Source organism: Biomphalaria glabrata, chromosome 7 (assembly GCF_947242115.1).
Source record: "Biomphalaria glabrata chromosome 7, xgBioGlab47.1, whole genome shotgun sequence".
NCBI classification, from domain to species: Eukaryota; Metazoa; Mollusca; class Gastropoda; family Planorbidae; genus Biomphalaria; species Biomphalaria glabrata.
In genome coordinates this window covers 43,156,844-43,176,790 of record NC_074717.1, presented here as the reverse complement: position 1 = coordinate 43,176,790, position 19,947 = coordinate 43,156,844, and the positions used below count along the sequence as shown (strand labels likewise).

Genomic DNA, 19,947 nt, shown 5'->3' with positions numbered 1-19,947 from the left:
ATTCCACAATTACGGGTATTGCATAATGCCGTTTTTTTTTATCGCGAGTAGGATTGGCGTTTTCCATATTGAATGACACCCCAAAATGTCAATTTTTATCTATATATTTCAGGAGATTTGTATGAGTTTTCTAAAGATTTTAATAATTTCCGGAGATTTCCAGACCTTTTTCGTATATTTTGCAATTTCAGGAAATTTCCAGAAGCTCCTGGTAAATCAGGAGGCCGCGGGAAATCTGTTAGAAAATGGTTTATTTTAAAAATTTACACCTAGAATTAGCGCGGGTCTTATGAAAGTGCGGAGCCTACTGCGGTCGCATAGGTTGCAGTGGCCTAAGGCCGGCCCTGCAAAATAGCGGGGTATGCTTCGCCGTGGGTCGACTAGTAATTTATAATTTAAATCTCCGATTTCAGTGTCATGTCCGTTCAATGTTCACGTCTGCTTGTCGTTCACAGTTTGTTTTTTTTAAAATCATTTTCTGCTCTTGTTTCTCTAGGATGGCTTACTCTCTGGCGGCTATGGCGAGCTCATCAACCGCCTGCACCAGCAAATACCAAAAGTCACGAATGATGGGAAGCGTCTCCAGATGGTCGTCTGCTCCGCCACTTTACATTCGTTCGATGTGAAGAAAATGGCGGTAAGTAATTCATCCTATCGTCATGCCAGTGTAGACTTTGTTTTGTTTTGCTTACAACACCTCTATTCAACTCGTATCTTCGCGGAAACTCAAACCTTCAGAGGTGGGCTAAAAAACTTTGGGGTGGACACAGATCTCGAAAGCGGTTGTAAGGACACACGACTCTTCAAAATTAGAAGACACTCTCGGGTTCTGATTTAGAAGCTACTTTAATATGATTACAAACGACGTAAACATAATAGTTTCAATTCTCTTCATGTCGCCATGTTTCGGCTTCCTGTTTTAAACCGCTCTTCCATTCAATATTCACATTCACACCATTTGTCATTCACACCATTTCTCATTCACACCATTTGTCATTCACACCCTTTGTCATTCACACCAATTAGTCATTCCCACCATTTCTTATTCGCACCATTTGTCATTCGCACCATTTGTCTTTTGTACCGTTTGTCATTCGCACCATTTGTCTTTTGTACCATTTGTCATTCGCACCATTTGTCATTCACACCATTTGTCATTCGCACCATTTGTCATTCGCACCATTTGTCATTCGCACCATTTGTCATTCGCATCATTTATCATTCGCACCATTTGTCATTCGCACCATTTGTCATTCACACCATTTGTCATTCGCACCATTTGTCATTCGCACCATTTGTCATTCACACCATTTGTCATTCACACCATTTGTCATTCGCACTATTTGTCATTCACACTATGTATCATTCACACCATTTGTCATTCACGTCATTTGTCATTCACACCATGTGTCATTCACGCCATTTGTCCTTCACGCCATTTGTCATTTACGCCATTTGTCATTCGCACCATTTGTCATTCACACCATTTGTCATTCACACCATTTGTCATTCGCACCATTTGTCATTCACACCATGTGTCATTCACACCAAGCTGCGCTACGACCGTAACAACGGACGGCTCAAACGATTTTTCTTAGAAATTTGAAAGCTGCATGTCACTGAGAAAAGAATGACTAGCTCGTTGGCCACACTATGAAAACTAGTTTGACCGTTATCATTGTTCAAAGCATAGAAAGAAATGAATTTTAAATTTGCCCAGACAACTAGAAAAATATTTATCTTGACTTTACTGTATGTCTTCGGGTATTTCCGATTTCATTCAAGAGTTTTAACCCTTAAAACGCGTGTGGTAGTTAAGTCTGGAAACATCCGAATTGTTATTCCATTTTGTATGAACTCATTGTAAAGCAGCTCAGCACTGTAAGGGTTAAATTAAGTTTAAGACTATTTGTCTAAATCTACAATAAAGGCCTATCATTGGAATATTATTAAGTCTAGTAGACCTATACATTCGCTTAACCAGGAATTTTTCTCGATTGGAAAAAAAGGGGGGGTCGAGCGGGGTAGAAAAATGTTCAATTTCTTTTTAAAAATCTAACAATCTTTAGTTACTAAGATCAAAATAATCGATTCTATTAGTTGTCTAAAGGAGGTATTGTCTTTTGTTTTTTTTAAAATGTTTTTCTTGTTATGTTTTCTAAATATTTCCTCCTGGGTTTTTTTTATTTTCACAAAGATAATTGCTGCCGAGAACGTGAAATTAAGTGTACGCAGCTAATTAATTCATGAGAGGAAAGAAACATCTGTCCGCTCAGGCTTAGCAAAATGGAACTGTTTCCCCCTCATAGTATTAAGTAGCACTCTCTACTTCCGGAGTCTTTTAAGTTGGCGATACGAGTACAAGTCAATAATCTTCTGGCCGTAATTCCACCCCGAGTCGTTCTTATTCCCTAATGCTGCTTAAAGGGATATCCCAATGTTCATTCTTTGGAAACCGGCCAATCCCAGCAAGTTCGTCTATAGGAAAGAGAGCACAATGTTTTCATATCTATCATCCGTACATTGATTTTTTGCATTCTATTTGGAGGCGGTCGCTAGTCCGTGCGGGTCTCGCGTTTACCGTCATTTGTTGATTCTATCAGATTACACGCTGTCGCGCTTTCAATAGCCAGATATCTGTAAGCTTTTTGGAAATTTGCATTTATCATACAATGATAGCGATAAGGATGCGTACAGGACAAAGTCATGATATCATGTCAGTGGCGTAGGAAGGGTAGTGGGAAAAAGGGGGGGGGGTCAGTCCCCCCGGCTCCCCAATCCCTAGCTACGTCACTGTATGAAGTTCTACATTTGTAATAAATATGAAGGACTAATAATGATTTACTAAACCAGTGATGCCCAACCTAATTCAACCTGCGGGCCAATTTTATTTCCGACACTCGTGTTACGGGCCACGTGACAGAAAAGGTAAAAAAAAAAAAAAAAACACGAAAAGATGTTGACCTAAAACAATTTTAATAGAAACCTGTGGATCTAGTATTGACATCTTTTTTTTTTAACGCGTCAGAAAATGGCTTCATTTCACTTCTTAAAATGTGAGAAAAATTATAGTTATCTAACCAACAACTCAGTTTCTTGTCTCTATTTGGTAAATATTCCCATCCTCCAATTTCTTGGTGGAGCTTAAAAATATTTTTTTGCTGCTCAAAGCAAGAATGCCGTAATATTTGTTTTATAATGCCGTTTATATGTTGTTTAAAAAAAAACAGCCACACTTTCTTTACAAATCCAATAAGTTGGCTTATCATCATGTTAAAATAAAATATAAAATAAAGATCTATTCATTTTTCCTGGTAGATTCTAAATTACACTTTTAATTTCTTCAACTCTCCCATTTCATAAACGTAAAAAGGTTAAAGGTCATGGTGCCAATCCATCAGGGTGCCCAAACGTAGGTAAGATACATTTTTCAACATTTTTATTTTGAAGGGGGGTGGGATATATTTTTTTTCTCTATGTGCCGACGTTTCGGCGGGCCGGATGGAACCACGTCGTGGGCCGGATCTGGCCCGCGGGCCGTATTTTGGGTATCACTGTACTAAACAGTATAAAGGGTTTGACATAGAGGAACAAAGTGAAAGAAGATCGAAATAAAATACAATTTCTGATATAAAAAGCATTGATCCTTGTAGTGTGTATGAATCTATATATATAAATATTCAGTAATATACAATAACTCATGATGATTCCTTGTTTGAGATGTAAACTTTGTGCTGTGATACGAATGTAAAGTACGCAAAAATATAAAATATAACGTTGTATATTTTTTAACATGGAGAAATAAAACTGGCTAAAATACAATGGCGGGGCGTAATGGCTGTGTGGTAAAGCTTGGGTTCCGAATCGAGGGTCTTGGGTTCGAATCTCGGTGAAATTATTAAGGAAGCTGACAATTAGTTGGGACAATTAAGGCGGATTGTCGCTGAGCTGGTTGCATGACACGTTAGTTAACCGTCGGCCATTGAAATAGGTGACCTTGATATCATCTTCCCCATTGATCCAGAGATCTGAAATGGAACTTTACTTTTTTATTTTAAGGAACTGAAGGCAACATATCCAGAATAGATGTCTCTCCATTTTTTTATTTTCTTAAATAAGTTGGCAATGTAAAGATTATGCATAAATTATGCATATACATTATACATATACATTCATGGACGTAGCCAGGATCTTTTTCGTGGAGGGTGGGTTGGGGGGGATTCCCCCCTCCCCCCGCCAAATATATATATATGACCCTTTATTCTTTCGGAAGACGTTTATTGTACCCTGGAGTTAGTTGAAAAATTGTAGACTCTCCGCCCTAGCCAGCAATGGGGTCTTAAGCCCCACCGCCAAACACTATTTCCGGTATTGAAAGCCAACAAAATGCATATTTTTAGGTATCTACAGTGCATTATCCTGCTACTAAAAGGTTTTTGAAAGGTTTTTTTCAAAAACCTAATCTGCAATTTTTACTTAGATCCTGAGGCGGCGTTAGGCGCATTGGGCGGCAAGCTTCTTCCACAAAAATCTGTCACTGGCAATGTCTGAAGCCTCTTCCCACCTGCTCTGAGGTCTTCCATGAAAGTGTGGCGCCAAGTTGTACTGGGATTTTCCTTTTTGCGCTTTCCTCGTAATGGCCTCCATGTCATCGCAACTCTTATTATTTGTAATTCATTTTGTCGGAGAACATATCCCGCAAACCTCTTGCGACACTACAATCTTACTAAGGGGTCGACTATCAGTTCGGCATAAAATTTCCTTGATTGAGACCCGACCTCTATAACTGACTCCTAAAATCCGTCTTAGCCATCTTTGTTGAGCCACATTTAGTCTTTTTCAATTTCGGCAGATGACTATTCACTGCACTTTATTAATGGAGCCCAGCTACTGTTAGATATTTGTAACCTTTCTTGGCAACGCTCTTGGAATTAGGTGACTCTAGTTTGCTTTAGAATGTATATCGAAAGGGGAAGTTTTATCGTCAAAATCAATTTTTTGGAGGGGGTTTTAGCCTAAAAAATCAATCTCGGAATTTGTTTTTTTGTTTGTTAACAAATTCAAAACTCCCTTAGCTACTCTAATATTGAATTTCGTGACTGTAGTTTGCTATAGAATAATATTGAAGAGAGAGGTTTTCAATTTCACAACTCTCTGTAGGTTGATTTTAAACTCAAAACCATCTGGGAGGGGGTTAAACTTAAAAAAAAAACACTGGTGGAGAGGGTTTAAACTCAACACCCCCTTGGCTTGGCTACGCTCATAGAATTTTGAGTGTGTTTTTTTTTATAAAGAAGAGATATTTCTTAGCTTCAAACCCCGCTGGAAAGGGGGGGGGGTGTTAAAGTCAAAACCCCCTTGACCACGCTCATAATTTGGAGTGTGTACTTTTTTTTTTTTTTTATTGAAGAGGCATTTTTTATCTTTAAACCCCGCTGAAGGGGAGTTTAAACTCAAAACCCCTTTGGCTACGCTCGTAGAATTTTGAGTGTGTAATTTGCTTTTTTTTAATATTGAATAGATATTGCTTAGCTTCAAACCCCGCAGGAGGGGGGGGGGGGTTTAAAGCCAAATCCCCCTTTGGCTACGCTCATATAAGTTTGAGTGTGTAATTTGCTTTTTTTATATTGAAGAGGTATTTTCTAGTTTCAAACCCCGCTGAAGGGGGGTTTAAACTCACATCCCCTTTGGCGACACTCGTAGAATATTGAGCCAGAAGCCAGCATCTTTAATAACATAAAGATCTATTAACTCAACATATTGTAGTACTGTTTGTTCAAAATGGTGTTCTATTAGTGGAACCTGTTTAAGTAGTAGTGGTCTACATAGTTCGCTACTAGTTCATCTTATACTTTGTATTTCTCGCTGTCCATTATATATGTCGTGATTTGCATCCGCTTTTTGCTAGGGATTAGAGCCTCAGTTCGTATCATCATTGAATTACTCCGCTTCAATTAGTGTAATGAGAGGATTACTCCGTAAAGAAACATTGGATGCAATCTCGCCTTGCTGTTAAATACGGTCATTACATGAAATGTCTTCGTTATACAACATACTTATACAAAAAAAAAGTTCCTTTCATGAATGTATTTTCCTTTCAATAGACAAAACAGTGCGTCATTCAAACGTTAGCACACCAATGCTTATTCTGGACGCTAATTCGGTATCAGCTTTTCGATCAACGCTAAAATCTCTGGGTTTTTTCAATATGCACTGGATAACAGCCAGTTACTTTTCTGAAGGCTTCTTTTCAGAAGCTGATCTATCTTCATCTTTTGATGTTCTCGTGACATCCTTTGTTCCTTTGCTTAGATAAAGATCCGTCTTTGATTTTCAAAAACTTTGAAGTAAATATTAGTACAAAATCAAATGAATGTATTTATACCAACAATGTTTCCTTGAGACCATTTTTATCTTGAAATGCCAGTCATTAGTCTTTAGTGTTGTTTTGGAGATTTGATCTCAGAATGTTTAGAGTTTCGATGTTTCTTTTATTGCCTTCTTTCATTCCGTCTCAATGTTTGAACGGACAGTTCTTTCTGGACAGTTAACTGGCACGTTTTGCACACTGGGATTATATTCCTTTCTCTCTCTCCACCAAATAAAAAAATGAATTTAATTTTCATTAATTGCTTTCTAATCTTACGCAGAAAAACAGGAAATGCATAATTAGAATTAGTTTAGCTGGAATAATGAGGGAAACATTTCCTTCAATAACAATCACATAACAAAACTATAATCATCTATTTTTCTGCGTCTCAGAATTGGTTTTAGTTGTGCTATTCACACCAGTGGAGACTAACCAAGAAATAGGACATCGGAAAGTGAATGAAATGTCACATTTACTTTCCAAATAGAAATGCGAATGTAATCGTGAATGAAATACAAATGCGATTACTTACCTCAATTACTCAAGGAATAATCTCAATGCTAAGACACGAAACAGACAAAGCGCTGCTGTCTGTTATTGTAAGCTTTTGTCTCCATTGAAAACGACCTGTGTGTGTGTGTGTGTGTGTTTGTCTAGGGAGAATGAATTTCGAAATAACCGTGTAGAGATATCCAAACAAAACGTTGGTTTATCATCTTTAGAAGAGCAGCAGTAGAGTCATAATTGTAGCGGTATTCACGTTCTAACAAACTCAGTCTGTTATACTAACCAAGCTTATAATTCGTTGTTGTTGCTATTCTTTTTTTAAATTTACTCTTTCAAAGCACATTGTAGGGCGTATGGAGGCGCGGTGGCTGAGCGGTAAATCGGGGCTCCCTGGTTCTAATCCTGGTGAAGACTGGGATTGTTAGTTTCGGTATCTTTGGGCGCCTCTGAGTCCACCCAGCTCTACCCAACCCAACCTGACATTATTTGGGTAAAAGTAAAGGCGGTTGGTCATTGTGTTTGCCACATGACACTCTCGTTAACCGTGAGCCACAGAAACAGATGGTCTTTACACCATCAGCCCTATAGATCGCAAAGTCTGAAAGGAGAGCTTTACTTTATTTTTACATTTTTATGGCGTGTCTAGACATTTTGTCTTGAGTTGCGTTGGGATGTATCTGTATCTGGTTAAAATTGGATTTACAGTTAGTAGAATATAAAGGACTGTTGTTTAAATTATTATCAATTGATAAGTGTCAAGGGTTCGCATATACAATCAAGTATGTTTGTTTGGTGGTGTATTTTTTTAAAGAGCTTATATCATCTCACTCTGTCTATAATTTTTTTTTTGGGCACTTAACTGTCCTGCATTAGATACTTTAGAATTAGATGCCTGATATAGTAAAATATTAATATCCTGCATGTTTGACTGTAATTAATTTTTATTTCTGGGATTGTTGAATAAAAATTCCCATGATCTGCTAAGATAGTTGAATGAACCCTGTCTTTCCTCGTCTAAGATTGAACTGTTGACTCTTTCAGGAACGCCTGATGTACTTCCCGACATGGATCGACTTGAAGGGCCAGGACGCAGTGCCAGAAACAGTGCACCACTGTGTAAGTAGAATCTTGTGCAAGATAAACTATTATTTCATGTTAATTACCTCATGTTATATCAATGCACAAGAATATCCCCTGTTATCTCCAAGACAAATCCAGTTTTATATTGCTTATGAAAATATTTGGTGACTACAGTTGAGGTTCAGCCTTGACCTTAGGTAGAAATGAGTATGTAGTTGTTGAGGTGTCCTGGTTGGGTTAGAGTTACTGGCCCTGACTTCAACAAGCAAAATGTGATGTACATCTGTCATTTTGTGACTCAATTAAGATGTCCTATCTCAAAATGCATTTTTTTTAAAAAAAGCTCAGAATTGTTTATTTTTAAAAATATTTCCCTAATATAATATATGCATTTTAAAGCATGTTTTATATTTAATAAACACATCATTAGTTATAAAAGAATTGTTAAAAAAAATATTTATTATAATTAGTTTAAAAAAAAGAAAAAGCAAACTGCACTAAGCTTGAAGAGTTGATTCCATATTTAGGTCTGAATATTTTTTGTTACTCATAATTACTGGAAGCAGAAATGATGCTGAAGCCAGGCTTGTTTCCAGCGAGTCATGAAGCCATGAAGTGGTTGATCCTGAAACAGATGCTGTATTCTGGTCTTGTACCGACATAATTAGCCGAATTAGCTGATGTTTGATATTGACTCCTTGTCTGTTTGCTTGCCTATTCAAAGGTTTGCATGGTGGATCCCACAAAGGACACCCGCTGGAAAAAAATGGAGAAACATATCAAAACAGATGGGGTCCATGAGAAAGATCGGACTAATATAGATTCCCCAGGTAAGTTTTTAGATTCTTGTTTTCTTTGCCTGGGCGCATGTGTACACTCAGCAACCCCAGCACTCCCTCACACCAGACTACATCTCCACATACCAGATCACGTCCGGGCATATAGCAGTCCACATTCTCATATATACGAGATTACTTCCCCACATATAGGTGTCCACATCCTCCTATATACGAGACCACATCCTTACATATAGATGTCCACATCCTCATATACACGAGACCACATCCTTACATATAGATGTCCACATCCTCATATACACGAGACCAGATACATATAGATGTCCACATCCTCATATACACAAGACCACATCCTTACATATAGATGTCCACATCCTCATATACACGAGACTACATCCTTACATATAGATGTCCACATCCTCATATACACGAGACCACATCCTTACATATAGATGTCCACATCCTCATATACACGAGACCACATCCTTACATATAGATGTCCACATCCTCATATACACGAGACCACATCCTTACATATAGATGTCCACATCCTCATATACACGAGACCACATCCTTACATATAGATGTCCACATCCTCATATACACGAGACCACATCTTTACATATAGATGTCCACATCCTCATATACACGAGACCACATCCTTACATATAGATGTCCACATCCTCATATACACGAGACCACATCCTTACATATAGATGTCCACATCCTCATATACACGAGACCACATCCTCACATATAGATGTCCACATCCTCATATACACGAGACCAGATCCTCACATATAGATGTCCACATCCTCGTATACAGAAGACCACATCCTTACATATAGATGTCCAGATCCTCTTATACACGAGACCACATCCCCATATAAACGAGACCACATCCTTGCATATAGATGTCCACATCCTCATATATATGAGACCACATTCTCATATACATGAGACCACATCCTTACATATAGATGTCCACATCCTCATATACACGAGACCACATCCTCACATATAGATGTCCACATCCTCATATACACGAGACCAGATCCTCACATATAGATGTCCACATCCTCGTATACAGAAGACCACATCCTAACATATAGATGTCCAGATCCTCTTATACACGAGACCACATCCCCATATAAACGAGACCACATCCTTGCATATAGATGTCCACATCCTCATATACATGAGACCACATTCTCATATACATGAGACCACATCCTTACATATAGATGTCCACATCCTCATATACTTGAGACCACATCCTTACATATAGATGTCCACAACCTCATATACACGAGACCACATCCTTACATATAGATGTCCACATCCTCATATACGCGAGACCACATCCTTACATATAGATGTCCACATCCTCATATACATGAGACCACATCCTTACCTATAGATGTCCACATCCTCATATACCCGAGATTACTTCCCCACATAAACCAGATCACATTCCCACATACAGCAGACTACACATGCCGGACCACATCCACAAATACAACAGACCACATATGGCAAACAACAGGCACACATATGGAAGACCACAGCTACACATAAAGCAGACCACATACAATAGAATACATCACCACAAACACATGACACCTCCTATTCATACACCTGAACTCGTTTCCACTCTTATTTAGCCACACACACAGCGCCGCACTCAACATACATCAGATTTCTCTAACACATACAGGGGACCCCGTTCACAAAGCGGACCACACTCCCACAAACATCGGACCTCTCTCACGTATACAGCGGACCTCTCTCGCACACAGTGGACCACGTTCTCACATACAGCTGACCTTTCTCATACATACGGCGGACCTTTGTCGCATCTACATCGGACCAAAGTCCCACATACAGCCAATCTCTTGTTTACATACACTCGATCACTAAACCTTGCAAGCCCGACTTGTGTCCGAGCAAGTCCCACGTAATAGAGACAAGAAGCCTACCAATTCCATTTTGTCTGTCCCTGGGCAAGAGAAAAAGATCACAAATAGAACAGAAAATGGAAGCTTTGAAAGCTATAGTCTTCTTCTCTAGTTATACATTGATTCTCATAAAGACCACCGAATGACTATTAGACATAAGTATAATAGTATTAGACACCTTATTTATATAGGTTAGTTATTTTAGTTATTTAGCGACGCACCATAGTAGACGCATATTGAACGGGACTAGTGACGTTTGGGATATGTTGGGTTAGAGACCGGAAAATCAGTTAGCGTTAGAACATTCCAGGGTAACGACGTGTTTAGTGACAGAGACTTCTACTGTGGCCTTTTATCATAATAAATATATATATTAACTTGTTCATCATCGTTGACTACATCTCTTCACCTGTTACAATCGATGTGCCAGTTCTTGTTTGTGTTGTTGGTCAACTACACGTAATACACCCGAACAATTACACCCAAACGATTGCAGAGTAATTGGTTGACTTCAAGACAGCCTGAACTAGCAACATCACAGTGGCGACCCCGAACCTCGAAGCCGAACCTCGAAGCCGAACATCGTACCGGACCTCGAAGCAGAACGTTTACTCAGGTGAGGGTCGTGCACTCGAAGATATAAGATTTCATCGGAGTACGGCTGAACACAGCAGTATCGCAGGGTGACTTTGTTCTAGATCTACATACAGTCGTCGTCTGTTTGATCGCACGTTCAACGAGCCGTTAACTCAGGGTGACCTTCGTCAGGACCGTAATCATCGCAACGCCTGATCTTCATATGCTGAACCGACCTACAACCAGAGAAACCGTTCATTCATAACGGGTGAGAGATCGTTAGTGAACCTGTTGGACATATTTTTTCTTCGTCGTAGGAGCCACGTCAAGTATCAAGTTTTACCTCGCCAGTTCGAGAAGGACAGTTTGCCCGCTGTCAGAAGTATTGTGAGTACTACAAGTTTGGTAGCTAACTAAATCGAAATCGCTCTGTCGTCTTACCCTTGGAGAGATTCTTGTGGAGCAGTTTGCTCATTGAACCGGTTGCTTGCCACGTTTATAACGGTCACTGTGTTTAACCTTTGGAAGGTTAGTGAAGTAATCTTTATCAGTACTGAACATTGATCTATCTAGTATTCGTCGGTCTAGACCATATCTAGACGTGCTGATATTGTTGTGGAAATAGCTACATCCACTTAATTTCGTTGAAAACCGTTAATCGTCTAACGGAACGTCGTCGGAGGTGACCTTGGTTTCACCTAGTCTACATTGGACAGTTTGGTCTAGTGAAGCAACGTACAACAGCAAACTTCGTCGTACTACCAGAGTAGCAGCAGAAGCAGTGAACTATTTTAGAGAACCGTTATTCGTCAGCCCAGATCAAGCCATCGTCAAGAAAGCCGTTATTCGTCAGCCCAGATCAAGTCATCGTCAAGAAATTCGTTATTCGTCAGTCGTCCAGATCAAGTTGCCGTCAAGAGACTGTTATTTGTCAGTAATCATCTACACAAGTCAAGTCATCGCTAGAAGAACCGTTAACTTATTCGTCAGTAACTGTGTATACAAAGTCGTCGGAACTACACATACGGTCATCAACAGTCGTCAAAGAAACTGGAACATTTTGCTGTGGCATATCAGGACATCTGTGGCATTACGTGGGATACTGGTAGCACCGGAGAACAGAGTCAGAACTGGAAGAGAGGCAGTGGAATTTGTTGTGATCTAGCATATTCGGGAGTCCGAACAAAGGGATCTTTCTTATCAAAAGCTAAGTGCCATTTTTCTTATTAGTATATGTTTAGATTGCCCTTAGAAATAGATTTTGTCTAAATTTGGTACGTTAGCCTGAGTAAAATCAGGTGGTGCGCCTTAAAACCCGTCGGGGTAGAAGACGTAATTTAGATGAAAAGCTATATTATACGTTTAGGGTTGTAATTTGTTTTGTTTGTGTAAACGTCATATCCGTTGTTGCCTGGTTACTTCGTGACGTTATCATTGTGTGCCATATTGTCACATCCCAACCCATAGTGATAGTCTCATTTAATTATTTCATTTGTTTATATTATTTTAAATTATTTATTTTTATTAATTTAATTAGATCTGTATTTTTTTTCACTTAATGATAGAAAGTGCGGGTAGGATTCTTTCATTGTGAATCAGACTAAAATAATTTTAGTTTGAGCGGTTAAAATCAAATATGATTTTGCCATGAGAATAATGCCGAAACTGGCTATGTAGTCAAACACTATCGTCTGGCTAAATTTAGATCTGCAAATTGTTGTACATCTCTTTGGTACAATTTAATTATCTAGACTCTACTTTGAAATATTATTAAGTTGAAGATGAATGAAGGTAGTACATTCTAGATATATATATCTTGTTGAAGATATATTTGACACTGTATACACATATTTGTTTCGCATGGTGAAATAGAACCATAATCTACTCTAGATCTAGACTCTAGACAGTCTTTGAATTTACTCTAAACACTTCACTGTGACTTCAGTCATACCAGATTTTGAAATTGATCATAGTTATTCATACTAGATCTAAAAGTCATAGTGCTCTTGATAACTATAGATCTAAATGGTAATATTATACATACTATAATATACTAGATTTAAATTTGTGTGTAATACTGGACCTAATATACAGATTTGAATATAACCATAATAACTCAGACTAGATTTATACATTTACTAAATCTATAGATAGAGACATATCATTTAAAATTTGTATAAAAGTGTGGAAAAACTTAAATATAAAATAAGTTTAAAGTATAGCCATAACTAATATAGGCCAAGTAAAAATATATATAAAATATAAAACACAATGGCTACATCATCATATGTGGACCTTAAGGAGGTTAAGGAAACAGCTATGCAGGATGGAAAGGCCATGGAGTTAAAAGGAAAGGACTTAGCAGCTTATGTACAGCAAGTTGTGAAGGAAGAAACGGAACGTCAAAGACAAGAGATAGAAAGACAAGAAGAACGTCAAAGACAAGAGATAGAAAGACAAGAAGAACGTCAAAGACAAGAGATAGAGAGACAAGATAGGATCAGAAAGGAAGAATATGAGAAGCAAAAAGAGGACCGAGAACATGAAGCTAAAATGGAGAAGATGAGATTGGATGCAGCACAAGCCAGAGCCCAAACTGAACAAGGAAATAACACTAATAACTCAAATAATTATACCACTCAAAGAGACAACCCTAATTCACAAACATGGCTAAAGAGAAAAATACAAAGTTTTGATGAACAGAAGGATGACATTGGTGATTTCCTGAAAAGATATGAGGCAAAAATGTCTACATTTAATATGCCTGAAGAAGAATGGTCTGAAATACTGATAGACTTTGTTCATGGTCAAGCTCTAACAATATGCCAAAATCATGACCATCATATTGATGATAGCTATCAGGTTTTAAAAAGAGAGTTATTAAATGCATATGGTCATAATGCTACAACTTTTAGAAAGAAATACTTTGACAATATACCATCATTAGGAATAGAACCCCAAACTACCATTAATATGGAAAAGGATTTTTTCAATAAGTGGGTAAAATTAGAAAAAGTGAATAACTCTTATGAAGGATTAAAAAATTTTATTCTAGTGGACAACTTTGTAAATAAATGTGATCCTCAGTTACAATCTTTTATTAGAGAAAGAAACCCAAAAACTATAGATGAAATAACAGAAATAATGAGAGTATACAAAAATGCCTATCCAAATAAACCATTTTCTGATAGGGATAAGAGCAAAGTAGATTTAATAGGATACACCAAAGAAAATGTTGATAGAAGTAGAAATAGAAACAGATCAAATAGTGGAAATAGAAAATATAGTGAAATAACCTGTTTTAAATGTCAAGGAAAAGGTCATATAGCAGCTAACTGTAGAAGAGGGAATAGTAGGTCTGGAAGTAGAAATAGATACAATGAACAAAATAACAGTAGATATAGGAGTAGAGATAGAAATGACAGGGAAAATTACAGAAATAGGAGTTACAGTAGGGAATACAAAAATAAAGGTACAGATAGGGTATATTTCATGGAAGGAAATAGGAACAATTTTGCAGTGTACCCAGGGTTTGTAGATAGAATTCCAGTGGAATTAATCAGAGATTCAGGTTGTAACACTTTGGCAGTAAAAACTAAATTTGTCAAACCTCATTGGTATAAAGGGTTTACTAGGAAAGTAGAATTAGCAGATGGCACTGTAAGGGAATTTAAAGCTATAAGGGTATACATTGAAACTCCATTTTTCACTGGTTATTGTGATGGCATTGCAATACCAGAAATGAGATATGATATGTTAGTAGGAAACATAAAAGGAGTTAAAGAATGTTCAAGAAAAGAATTAGAAGACTGGCAAAACAAATACAAAAACATAAGACAAAATCATGAAAACATAGAAACACAAAATATAACAAGTATGGTAATAACAAGATCAATGAATAAACAAGATGAGAAACAGGAAAATACAATAAATGTAATAAGTAATGATAAAGAAGAAGAAACCAGTAATGTAATACAAATAGAAAATACAGATGTTAAGGAAAGAGAGATAGAAAATGAAACACAAAATAGTCTTGAAACACAAATATCTCAAAGTGAAAAAGAAACAACACCCACATTTGCATTAGAACAAATGAATGACAATATTATTGGGAAAATTTATTCAAGAATATCAGATAAAAACAATAATAATCCAATGGAGAAATTTTGTATAGAGAATAAAATATTGTTTAGACAAACAAGTAATGATAATAAGAAAATAAAACAACTTGTCTTACCACAGAAATATTGGAAAGATGTTTTAATCATGACACATGATAATAATTTAGCAGCACATAGGGGAGTAAAGAAATGTTATAGGAATTTGTCAAAACAAGTATTTTGGCCCAAAATGAAAGCAACAATCAACAAATACATAAACTCATGTGACATATGTCAAAAGAGATCTAACAAAAGTCTAATGAATAAAGCACCTATTCAAGAAATGGATGAACCTACAGCACCATTTCAGAAAGTATCTATTGATTTAATAGGTCCTTTAATTCAAACTGAAAATAATAACAAATACATTCTAACAGTAATAGACATGTTTAGTAGATATCCAGAGGCAATCCCATTATCAAATACAAGTGCAGAAAATATCATTAATGCCATAACTCAAAAAGTAATTACAAGACATGGTATACCTAAAATTATATTGAGTGATCAGGGATCTCAGTTTAAGTCAGAACAATTTAAGAAATGGACTAAACAATACAATATACAACACATATACTCTTCGGTTTACCACCCGGAGAGTAACGGTTTATGTGAACGATATGGTGGATCATTAAAAAGATCACTAACAAAGATAATTCAGAATAATCAGAACAAGTGGGATCATTACATTAACTATGTACTATTTGCTCATAGAAACAACATCCATGAAGCAACACAATTTTCACCATATGAAATAATACATGGAAGAAAACCCAGAGATGAATTAGATGTTTTTAAAGAAAATCTAATAGACAATGAGAATAAATTAAATAATGACAGTGAAACAACAATCACAACAGAATTGAAAGAAATATGGACTCAAGCATATAACAACAATAAGAAATATAAACAAAGTGCTCATGAGAATCTAAATAAGAAAAGACAATTGAAAACACTAGAAGTAGGAAACAACGTATTAATATTAATAAATGACCTGAAAAATAAAATTGGTAAACAATGGAAAGGTCCATTTAAGGTGATAAAACAAATTAGTGATGTCAATTATCAAATTGAAATAAATGGGAAAGTTAAAACATATCACATAAATAATTTGAAACTATATCATGATAGAGAAGATGAGTTGATACAAAACATTCAGGAGGAAATAGAAAATAAATTTTCAGAAAGAGAAGAATGCTTGATGATAATAACAAATGAAAATCATAATGAAAATGATATTAAGGAAATACCTGTAATAGAAACAAAAGAGAATCAAACTTGGCAAAAGATTAATCTTAATAATTTAACTAAGGAAATGTCAAAAGATATAACTAAAATAATACAGGAATACAAAGAAATTTTTTCCAGCATACCAGGAAAAACTAATATTATTAAACATGACATTAAAGTAACAGACTCAAAACCTATCAAGCTTAAGCCATATAGAATACCGCTACATTTACAAGACAAAGTAAAGAAAGAAATAGACAATTTACTAGAATCAGGTATAATTGAACCATCAACATCTCCTTATGCTTCACCAATTGTGATAGCCAAAAAGAAGAATGGAGATATAAGGTTATGTATTGATTATAGGAAACTTAACAACATCACAGAATTTGACCCATATCCAATGCCAAATATAGAGGATATTTTACATAAATTAAATGGAGCAAAATTTTTTACTAAATTAGATTTAACTAAAGGTTATTGGCAAATACCTTTAACAGAAAATGCAAAACCTTACACAGCATTTGTAACACCATATGGTATTTTTCAATGGAATTATATGAGTTTTGGATTAGTAAATGCACCTGCCACATTTAATAGAATGATGAACATGATAATTGGAAACAAAGAAAATGTTATTTGCTATTTGGATGACATATGTATTTTTAATAATAGTTGGGAGGAACATTTGATAGATGTAAAAGAAGTGTTCAAAATAATAAAAGAAAGTGGACTTACAATTCAAGCAGAAAAAGTAGAAATAGGATTGGAGGAAATAATTTTCTTAGGACATAAAATAAATAACAACATGATTAGCCCTATTGAAGATAACATAAAGAAAGTACTTAATATTGAAATACCTACAACAAAAAGACAAATTAAAAGCATATTGGGAATAGTAAATTATTACAGAAAGTTTATAAAAACTTAGCAGAAATAGTGAATCCACTAAATGACTTACTTAAAAAAGGAAAACCTCAAAAAGTAGTTTGTAATGAGGAATGTGTGAAAGCTATTGACAGAATTAAAGATGTTTTTAGTCATGAACTAATATTAAGACTACCTGATAAAGACAAAATATTTTATGTCACAACTGATGCATCTGGTAATGCTATTGGTGGTTGTCTAATGCAGAACTATGATAACTTACATCCTATATTATATGTAAGTAGAAAATTGTCAGAGGCAGAGAAAAAATATAGTGTCATTGAAAGAGAAGCCTTAGCTGTAATATGGGTAATTACTAAGCTAGAGAGCTATTTAATAGGAAGGAAATTCATATTATTAACTGATCATAAACCTATTCAGTATATACAGCAAAAGAGCATGAAAAACAGTCGTGTTTATAGATGGTTCTTAGCACTACAGGAGTATAAATTTGAAGTGAAAGCTATTAGTGGATCTATGAATATTGTAGCTGATTTATTGTCTAGAATGACATTGAAATGAAATAAGTTTGTAAATAAACTATGAGTATATTGATTATGTAATATATATTAATATATTGACACCATTTATATGTTATGAAAAGGGGAGATAAGTAAAGTTGATGTTAAGCATTTAAAAGTAAGTATGGATATTTTTTTTTGTGTGAATCATTTCATATATCATTGATGAAAGTTAGTTCTATGGAAAAGGGTGAGTATAAAAGAAAAATGGACAAAAGCGTATAAAAGGGTGGTAAGAAGAAAAAATTTATTGATTGTGTAAATAAAGTCTATAATTGTTTTTTGAAATATTGTATTTTATCAGATTACTGCCAGTGAAGAACACTTGTGATGTATGACGTGCCCATAAGATGCCACATTGTCTTTTATGATGAACTGTGTACCAATGAAGATGATTCTGGAATGTTATGAACTGTTATGAACATTGACATGAATATGAGGAACTGTCAAGATGAAGATGTCAAGATGAAGAGATCAAGATTTTATGTTTGTGGTCTTCCCCTTAAATTGAAAATGCCCTTGTAAGACTTGACAGTAGTGGAAAAATATTGACATATTTTTTTTCAAGGGGGGGAGGAATCTATTAGACACCTTATTTATATAGGTTAGTTATTTTAGTTATTTAGCGACGCACCATAGTAGACGCATATTGAACGGGACTAGTGACGTTTGGGATATGTTGGGTTAGAGACCGGAAAATCAGTTAGCGTTAGAACATTCCAGGGTAACGACGTGTTTAGTGACAGAGACTTCTACTGTGGCCTTTTATCATAATAAATATATATTAACTTGTTCATCATCGTTGACTACATCTCTTCACCTGTTACAATCGATGTGCCAGTTCTTGTTTGTGTTGTTGGTCAACTACACGTAATACACCCGAACAATTACACCCAAACGATTGCAGAGTAATTGGTTGACTTCAAGACAGCCTGAACTAGCAACATCACAATAGATAAAGTCTGTTCTTTGTGTGTGTGTGTGCGTGTGTGTTGTTTGTTTTTCTTTGTACATCACGCTAATCATTTTTCTTAGAGGACTCTGTCTAGAATTGTTTGTTATGTTATTTTTGCGCTAAGCTAGACGGTAATGGAGCGACGTTGGTTTAGGAAACAGATCACGAGCTTGTAACGTTTATACTCTTCTTTGTTTCGTACATGGGGCGGGGAGGGGGAGGGGTTTGATGGTGGATGATGAATATGGCGGCAGTATTGGTAGTAATCTGCTGGATAGCTCGTTCAGCATTTAACGTCATGTGATGTGTGCTGAAATATCCATCTCTTTTTGTAGCGCGGACTCGTGTAGAATACAATACCACCAGAGGTTTTGTTCTAAACTCGGTCGCCAATTTCTCAAGCTTGCTATTGTCTTGACAACTGTTTTCAATGCATAGTCTTGTTTGGAGTGGGCGTGTTGGCTGAGCGTTCAAACACTTGGCTTCCCAACCGAGGAGGTCTCAGGTTCAAATATCGACGAAGAGTGGTTTTTATATTTTGGGTTTTTCACTTTGGAGAAGTAAAGGCGGCTGGTCGTTGTGCTGGCCACATGATCCCTAGTTTACCATGCGTCAAAGAAACATGATTTTTACATCATTTGCACGTAGATCGAGCGCAAGGTATGAAAGAGGAATGTAACTCTTGTTAGTCTGTTTGTATAGACTTGCAGCAGTGCGCCACACAATCGTCTAGGCTTATGATCCAGACAGGAAACATTTTTCTGTAACAGAGAATTGCAATACCAGAATTTTATTTGATCTAATTCCATTCCCACCCCCCGTCCTTCTTTATGTCTGAAGGTTATTGAGACATCTGATCATTAGATGAA

At 36.3% G+C, this 19,947-nt stretch overlaps 1 protein-coding gene and 1 long non-coding RNA gene across 2 annotated transcripts in view; both read left to right on the top strand.

Annotated features, from left to right (window-relative positions):
* LOC106062983 (ATP-dependent RNA helicase DDX1-like) overlaps positions 1-19,947 on the top strand; it is a 249,064-nt gene that overhangs the window by 102,297 nt on the left and 126,820 nt on the right. Inside the window, exons 17-19 of the mRNA XM_056034576.1 lie at positions 497-637; positions 7,919-7,993; positions 8,682-8,787. Coding sequence (XP_055890551.1) covers positions 497-637; positions 7,919-7,993; positions 8,682-8,787 — 322 coding nt within the window. The remainder of the gene's footprint in view (positions 1-496; positions 638-7,918; positions 7,994-8,681; positions 8,788-19,947) is intronic.
* On the top strand, positions 10,889-18,914 carry LOC129927190 (uncharacterized). The gene is made up of 2 exons (XR_008778784.1): positions 10,889-13,079; positions 18,428-18,914. It is a non-coding gene; the product is annotated as an uncharacterized LOC129927190 (long non-coding RNA).